The sequence below is a fragment of the Petaurus breviceps genome, unplaced genomic scaffold (genome assembly GCF_028583685.1).
Source record: "Petaurus breviceps papuanus isolate PSGF00001 unplaced genomic scaffold, PetGlider_PUasm1.0 220, whole genome shotgun sequence".
Classification (NCBI taxonomy): Eukaryota; Metazoa; Chordata; class Mammalia; order Diprotodontia; family Petauridae; genus Petaurus; species Petaurus breviceps.
In genome coordinates, this window is record NW_027185876.1 from 2,970,685 (window position 1) to 2,979,646 (window position 8,962).

General features: G+C 43.0%; 1 protein-coding gene across 1 annotated transcript in view; it reads left to right on the forward strand.

Annotated features, from left to right (window-relative positions):
- The first annotated feature begins 343 nt into the window (after positions 1–343).
- SELENOF (selenoprotein F) overlaps positions 344–8,962 on the forward strand; it is a 44,084-nt gene continuing 35,465 nt past the window's right edge. The window contains exons 1-2 of the mRNA XM_069094558.1: positions 344–502; positions 6,268–6,435. Of these exons, the coding sequence (XP_068950659.1) occupies positions 428–502; positions 6,268–6,435 (243 nt within the window). The 5' untranslated portion in view covers positions 344–427. The remainder of the gene's footprint in view (positions 503–6,267; positions 6,436–8,962) is intronic.

Here is an 8,962-nt window from a genome sequence, read left to right on the forward strand (position 1 = left end):
TTTCGCTCGGGATTACGGTTGGCTTACTCAGCTGCCATAAAAATTAGCGCAGCAGGTGATTGGCTTAAACGCGGCGAGAGCGAGGCGGGGCGAAGTTAGAAGAAGGAACTAGCTGTTTAGGACTAGGAACGAAATGCCATGAATGAAACTGAGGGGCCTTCAAAAGAAACAGATTTATAGGTGTCTCCGTCACGTGCCTGACTGTGGGGGAAGGAGGGCAAATCAAAAAGGCCCTCGCATTCCCCTAATATTGTAGGTGGCCTCCCCCTGGAGTTGGCGGAGATGGCGGAATCCCATCAGGCGCCTCAGGGGTGGGTAGCTGTGCGCAGCGAGCGGAAAGCTAACGACCCAGAGCGTCAGGCCCAGCGGTGGCCGCCCCAGCGGAGGGGTCTTCGGACCACGTCAGGACCCAAGAATAACGGCGGCGATGGCGACGAACGGGCAGTGGCGTTTTGCTCCGGCGTTGGGGCTGCGATTGCTTTTGGCGTCCGTGCTGCAAGCGGTGAGTGCTGGGCGCCTCCATTGCCTCCTCGGGACCCGGAGCGAGGGCCTAGGGGCCCAGGATGAGCCTTGGGCGCCGCGCCTGACGAGGGCAGGAGGGCGGCCCTGGAGGCGGCCGCGTCCGGAGGGCTACGTGGCTGAAGTCCGGCCCCGCCCGGCCGCCTTCCTCAGCCTCCGGGAGGCCTCGATCTTGGCCGCCTCCCCGGGGCCCCGTCTCGCTTCTCACGGATATCAGGGCCCAATTCTACCCTCGCTGAGTCAGCAAGCATTTATCGAGCGCCTACTACGATTAGTCGACGAGCACTTTAAGTCGCCTACTGTGTGCTAAACGCAGAGGACTAAAAAGGGGGAGGGGAGGAACGATCTCCGCCCTTTGGGGGCTTACGGTCCAAAGGGGGAGCAATAGGTAAACACACACAAGTAAGATGTAGAAAGGGCAAATTAGAAGTGGGGAAGCGCTTCGTCTAGAAGCCGGGATTTTGATTAGACCTTGAAATCGAGGGGAAGTGACGGCTTTCTAGGCAGGGGTCACAGCCAGTGACAAGGCCTGGAGTCGGGAGATGGAGTGTTTTGTGTGGGCACCGGCTAGAAGGTCCGTGTCACAGGGTCACAGATTACATGGGAAGTTGTAAGAAAACTGGAAGGAGGCGGGGGAGGTCGTTATGAAGTGCCTTGAACCTTAAATCCAGTTTTTCGTGTTTGATCCTGAAAGTAATGAGCCACTGAAGTTTGAGTGGGGAACTGTCAGTAAACATTAAGTGCCTACTTGTGTGCCATCTGCAGTGCCAGGTGCTGGGGCTTCCCTCTCCTCTGCTGAAGGAATATATCATAAACAGATATAAACCCGAAAAGAAGATAATGTTGAGTGCTAATTACGTAGGGAATCAGGAAAGGCATCAGAAGGCGGCATCTCAGCTGTCCTTGGAAGAAGCCAGAGATCCAGGAGCCACATAGGCAAAAAACAGGAGAGGAAGGGTGGGCCCCTGTTGTGTAGTGGGAGCGACTCTCATAGTCTGAACCTTCTGTCTCCCTAGGACTGAGCAGTGCTTAGCAATGGGTAGTGTGGTATCAGTCCTGCCCCTCATTTTACAAATGAGGTTAAAGAACCTAGCAGAAAGCAGGCAAGGGGCACTCCTGGAATTCTAAGGCAGCCTCTCTGCCGCCTACTATGGCACTGCCCTCCTCCTTCCTAGAGAAGAGACCTAAATGTTTCAGTTCTTCTAACCTTTCTGATCTCCTCCTGTCCTCTCCTTCTGTCCTTCAGCTTCATTTCAGTTAATTCCCTTTTCATTCTCTCCTTGGGGCTGGGCTGAGCTTGCCCTTCAGAATGTGTAGATTGTAGCTCTGATATCTGATTTTAAACTGCAAATACTAGAATAAGTGCTTGACTCCTTTAAAAGCATTCATTTTAAAAGATTAAGCATGAGTGGTGACCACTGAATGTAAAGCTGTGTGGTAGTAATATCCGTAGCTCATAGTTGTCTTGCACTTAATGGTTCCAAAAGCCCTTTCTTCAAAGTGTCTTACTGGTGTTCTTTCTTTAACATCTCCAAGGCTTCCTGTGACTCTTGTTCTTCTCTGCCCCAGTAGAACTCTCCCTCTTATCATTGAGTGTGCATTTAATTTAAGCAAAATAAAGCGATGTGGCCATGTCTGAAAATGTGTGCCTCATACCCCAGCTGTAGCCTGCTGCTTTGGGCTTTAAGGCAGGAGACGTGCATTATACCATTAGTCCTCTGAAGTCATGATTGGTCACGACGTCGCTCTGAATTCAGGGACCTTCCACTCGTTTTTTCTTCTACTTCTGGTACCATTTTGTATTTTCTCCTGGTTCCTCACCCTCACTCTTCATCACTTCTTACCAAGTTTCTCTGCATTCGTGTTTCTTATAGCCCAGTAAGATTCCAGAAGTTTCACCCTCTTCCCACGCTACCACACTACACTTTTCCCGTACACATCTCACACAAAATTACAGGGGTAAATTGGGCTACCTAACCATATTTTCCTATTCAGTCACATTATCAGAAACATGTTCATCCTCCCTGAGATAAGGCAGATAGTCTTTTGCCACTTACCAAGAACCATTCCCAGGAGGACCTTGATTTGCTTGACCTGACATTCATGGTTGACAGAGGGTCTCCAAGGAGGCCTCCATCCCTGTAACTCAAAGAGCCCTAAAATCATACAATTTGAGACCAGGACAGACCCTTAGTTCTCTCCCTCTCAGAGTGTATGCAGTGAAGCCATTGGGCTGGTTTGTTGTTTATTTTGGGGTTTTTTGTGACTAATACTATCCATCTTGGAGGCTGGGAGTTTTCCCCCCATCCATTTGGATTGGGGAGAAAATAGAAAGGAAAGAAAAGAAAATTTGTGTTGGGAAAAATTTTTTTTAATGACTAGCCAAAGTTATGGGGCAAATTAATGGACAAGCTGAACTAGACTAAAACAGCTATTTCCTGAATCCCAGTCTGTTGCCATAGAATGCCACCCAGCTTTACCCAGAAGAATTCTGGGTCGTGTTGCCTGCCAAAATGTGTTTATGCTATTATACTCCTCGGTTTTTTTGTTTTGTTTTTTGTATTCCAATATACCCCCATATTTAGAAATTTTAGATATTCTGTGCATTTGAAGTACGGCTGCCTACCAAGTGCTTTAGTAGAACATACTACATATTTAAGCAGTTTCTTAAAGGGAGGGGCAAGGGGAATGGCTCAGTATTGAGGCAGTTAATACCAGGAAGGTGCCTCGATGTACTCTGGGTTAATGTACACCGTACAAAAAAAGCTGAACTTTCTTCCTCCTCCATTTACTCTTTCCAACCCTTTAAATTATGCTGCCGCCCCAAAGGAACAAAATCTGAACTTGCCTACAGTATTTGGTCTTGTGGTTTTGGTAGAATGATGTGCAGCATGGTGGAATTGAGCTGCCCGACTTAGGGAATCAAGGGACAGCAGCTCTTTGTGACCTGGCTACCTGATATATCTGTGATCTTGGCAAGGCACTTAATCTTGTGAGGCCTCACTCAGTTCCTCTATAAAATCAGTGGGTTTGACAGTTATTAGTTGGACTGTTAAAGGCGACTAAAGATATTTAAGGTTTCTTCTAGTACTAAATAATATGATCCTGGGAAGTAGGTAATTAGAACCTTTTGAGAAAGTTAGTTAAATGACATTTGAAGAAGTGAACGTCTTAAAATTGTATCCTACTGTCACCCTTAACACTCCTTATTCTCCTGTCTTTCTTCCTTCTCTTCTGTTAACACCAAAGGGCCATACATCTTTCTATGAATTCTTTGAAATTCAGTAAGTTATAGCTCATACTGGTTCAATCTCTTTTTATTCAAGACCTACGTAATTTATGCCATAGATGCAAAATTACAGCCAAATAAGACCTGTCTTTAAGTGGCACAAATAAGATTCAGTTCATGTCAACAAATGCTAAATATGATATTCTCCAAAGCTGGAACTGAATTTGAGTTCTCTTTCCTGAAAACTGAAATCTCTAAAAAATACAGTCCTCTGACATTTTAGGTGATAGTCAAAAATCTTTAAAGATTGTACATTTTTTACCCTAGATATGTTTGGAAAATATCTAGCATGAAAGTGCTAGCTAAATGTGAAATACTGCTATTATTATGAATGTACAGTTTCACAGCCAATTGGACAGCAAAATGTATGCCTAAGTTTGGTCTCAAGCTACATTTTCCCCGGAAAAGCAGCATTAATTACTTAACCTCCAGAATTTCCACCCTTTCTCTTCTTTGTCAGTAGCTAAAATGTGCACAGCTGGTGGGTGTGTTGTCACAAGGATAAATGGCCAGTTTGCATCCCAGTGGAAGCTTTGCTAGAGCATCCCTGTGGTTTCCCAGGGCCCTTGAAATTAGCGTGAATTGCCGCCTACTTCATGTTGGTCTCTGGGATGCTGTTTGAAGGTGGGATGCTTGGCTGCAGGAGTGAGCGGCTATAAATCCCAAACTGGTGGTTCCTTAAGGTTAACATCTGAGAAGGTGGACTCTTGTGCTCCGTGGAGTGGTTATTTTTCTGAAAGTACATTCTAAGTGCTCTTCACCTTGGGAAGGGATGTTCTCAGTGTGACTCAGGGGAGCTGCTTCCCAGGACTCCTCAAATGTGAATCATGCAAATCAAGTTATCGTCTTGGATGGTTTGAGGACGCATGTTCTTACAACTGTAAAAACACAACTATAGCAATCATCGTGTCTGTATTTTAATCCAGAGCTGGTGTTTTTCCTCTTCCAGACAAATATAAGCACACAGGGAAACAGTTAACTTGGGCACCCAGGCATGTCTAGGGATTAATGTTTATACCATTAACATCTTCAAGGGAAAAATAACAAGCACTTGTTTAATCTCTTTCTAGGAATAATCAGCAAATCTAGTCTTTTAGAGAAGAGTTGACTTTCAGAAGCTAAAAGGCACCTTTGTGACCAAGATTACATGACTTAATAGTGACATTGTGTTTTTAGTTCTCCCTTCTCACTTGTTTGTTGTTAAGTCATTTTTCAGTCATGTCTGATTCTTTGTGACACCATTTGGGGTTTTCTTGACAAAGATGCTGGAATAGTTTGCAATTTTCTTCAACTCATTTAGCAGATGAGGAAACTGAGGCAAACAAGGTTCAGTGACTTGCTCAGGGTCACACAGCTAGTAAGCATCTGAGGCCAGATTTGAACTTAGGAAGATGAGTCTTCCTGCCTTCAGTTCTAGCACTCTGTGCACTGTGGCGCCCCCTAGCTGCCTAACTTCAGCCAACTGGCTTATTTGCTGTTCCCTGCTTTCTCCATGTCTTTGCACAGGCTGAATTGCTGCAATATTGGAATGTTCCATGCTAGGAATACACTGTCTCCTCACCCCCGATTAGAATCCGTACCTTTCTTCAAAGCTCTGTTCCAAGTACCACCTCCAACAAGAGGTCTTTACTGACCTCAGCTGCTAGTAGCCCCGACCCCCCTCCCCCAAGGTAATTTACTTTGTATTTGTTTATGGATACCTATAGTGGTGATCCTCCATACAATGTGTCTGTGTTATAGACACAATGTATCTATAACAGTGAAGGGCACTTACTGATCACTTAGTGAATGTTCATTGATTTGTGTACATTTTGGATTGTTCTAGAGCCCCCTAAATTGTGTTCAAGAGAATAAGTAAATCCCAACATAAAGCAAATTTAGATATCCTGATAATGTGTGAAAGCTTTTGTTCTATACTTTAATATGATTCTGTAAAAAGTAATTACAAATTTTTCTTTGAAGACATTTGTCTTTTGTCTCAGCAGAGATGAGCAGTCAGAAAAGAAACATTTATTAAATGTCTGCTTAGTACAGAACACTATGCTAGGTTCTTTGTAGCATGCAAAATTTAGCTAAGACATAGTGTCTGACCTCTTGGAGCTTTCATAGCCAGACTATACATACTAAGGAGAGAGAGAAAGACAGAGAGATTTTTCATTTTTTAAGTTGAAGTTATACTTGAAAGTACTATCTGCTTCTTTTTTCTTATCTTTAGAGCCTTCTCTTCCTTTAAGATGCAGCTATTATCCTGTCCAGCTACCTTCTGTTTATGTGTATGTGCTTATTCATGTGTGTACACATTCTTTTCCCTTCCCCCTCCTCCCACTTCTAGGCTCTATGTAGAATGTAGGCTCCTTGAGAGCAGGGGTGGTTCCGTTCTTTGGATTCCATTGTGCCTGGCCCATAGGAGGTGCTGAGTAAACACTTGTTGGTTGAATGTCTTCCTTATGTCTTTTCAGATATCTGTACAAGGATCTGAATTATCGTCGGAAGCATGCAGAGACTTGGGTTTCTCCAGCAATTTGCTCTGTAGCTCTTGTGATCTTCTTGGACAGTTTGGCTTAACTCAGCTGGATCCTGATTGCAGAGGATGCTGCCAGGAAGAAGCACAGTTTGAAACCCGAAAGGTAATTCCAGTACTTTTCATCACAGATTTTGAGACAAGCTGAAAAGGTCCATAATCTGTTTAATTATTTGAAATAGGGGGGTTGAGATTTTACTTAATTCCTAATCGTTAATCTCATAGAAACAACCAATTTGGGGTATATCAGGAAAGGAAATTCAGCAAACATTTATAAGAGGTCTGTGCTAGGAATACAGAGGCAAAACCATTGAGAACCTACTAGTATATCTTATTAAGGGATACAACATATACTTTCATATTTAAAAGCAACATAATTTGAGAAGGGGAGAGCAATTCAGTATCAACAAAAGATATGACTCTTAAGGTGATCCTGAGGAAAACTAAGATCTCTAAGAGACAAAGTTTAGGAAAGACTCCACCCAGTCATGGGAGGAACAGGATAGCCTGGGCACATCATATGAAAAAGAATGGTGTGGAAATCTGAAAATCTGGTTTGGAATCAAATTGTGTGTCACTTTAAATGCTAGGCCAGAAATTAGTATTTTAATAGCCTAGAGGAACTAGTGAAAGTATATTAGCAAAAGATCTGTGAAGGAACTAGAAATAGAAACTTGGGGGGCACATAATAGCTAACTTCACGTTTTTGAAGGATTGTCAAGTGGAAAACTAGACTTATTTTTCTTGGGCCCCAGAGGAGGAAACTGAAAACAAAAGGTGGTGGTTGGAAAAGGACAGATTTAGGCTTGATGGAAGAAAAATGTGGTGACAGTTGAAGAAGGCCAGAGGCAGAATAGGCTGTTCTTTCTTAATGGAGATCTTCAAAGGTGATCACTTATTAGGAGTGAAGTAGAAAGAATTCTTTCTCAGGTTACAGATTGAACCCAGTAGCCAACAAAGTCCCTTCTGGCTCTGAAATTGTGCCATTCAGGGCTTAGATTATTTTGCCAACCATTTGAATAACAGACAGGAGAAAGGGTATATTAGGAATAAGGAATAATATAAGCAAGAAGTGATAAAGAATTGAACCAGGACAGTGACTCTCTGAGAGGAAAGAGGGACATATTGAAGAAGAAATGAGGTATGTGGGTATTGGGGACTTTTTAAATTTATTGTGCAGAGTGGATTAGGAGAATGAGAAGAGCTTTTTTTTCTGATTTAAAAAAATAATTTTTTAAAATGCATTTTTTTTAAAAGAATGTTGTCATGGTGGGTTCCTGCTAAGATGGTTTCCTGAATGATAGGTAGACTGCCCAGTTCTTATATTATGTACATGAGCAAAACCCTGACATTCATTCTGGTCTGAATAATGATCAAAAAAACCCAACGAGAAACTACAGTTAAGTGATTTCTTCCACCCCAGTTCTGCACAAAAAGGCAGACAGAAATCCACAGGCAGTAAGAATGGGGACCCCTCCAGCAGAGCTAGCCCAAAGACAACAAGAATGGAGGACTCCTGTAAAAGAACCCCAGAGTGATCAGAAGTCCTCAGGGTAAGAACTTGGGTATTCATCAGGGACCCTGTAGGCATGGCAGTAACTAGTGTAGTGCTGTAGCACTTAGCCTGGAATAGCCCCAGCCTAGATGCTCCAAAATCCATAACACTTCGGTCCTTGATGTCAGAAAGGGTCCTGAAGATACAGTGCTCTAAACCTCAAAGAGGAGAGCCTGATCTTGGGAGGTGAAAGTCAGTGGAAGAACCCAGGCTAAGACAAAGCAGTGTCAGCCTCTTGGAACAGAAGATCAGTGGAGGGCAGAACCTGGCCCTTTCACAATGCTTCAGTTCAGGAGCTAAAGCTGGAGTGGAGAGATGAGTTCATCAAAGAAATCGGTACAAATCTAGAGATGCTCAGAAAGACTACAATCAGAGACTCAAAAGGAATGGATTTCTCAGAAGGAATACATGAATACCTAAAAGAATGAAGAAAGAGTTTTTTTTTTTTAATGTAGAGATTAATAGAATAGGTTGCTTAGAATAAACCAGACAAATCAATGATTCCATGAGGCAGCAAGAAATATTAGAACAAAACCAAAAGATTAAAATGAAAAAAGAAGACGTAAGATACAAAAGCAACTGATCTGGAAAACAAATCAAAGGGAGATAACTTAAGAATCATTGGACTTGTTGAAAGCTATGTTAAAAAAAAAAAAGGACATAGGCACTATATGTAAAGAAAGCATGAATGAAAACTAACTAAATCTATTAGAACCATAAGACAAAATAAGAAAGTTCACCAAGAACCTCCCCAAAGGAACCCTAAAAAGGAAAAGTCCTAGGAATGTCAAGGCCCAGATCCAGAGCTCTCACATCCAATCAAAAATATTGCCAGCATCCAGAAAGAAATTACCAAGGGACTTTGATGAGGATCACACAAATCCTGGAATCTTCTGCCATAAACTGCAGGAGCTCTTCTTAGATACAGTGGCAAAAGAAATAGACTTACAACCAAGAATCACTTACCTTTCAACAGAGAGTATAGTACTACCAGGGGAGAACGACCTGGGGAGGTCCTAGAGCTGAGTTGGTGTAGCAGCAATCACCCCAAGCGTCCTCAGGGTTTGCAGCTACCACA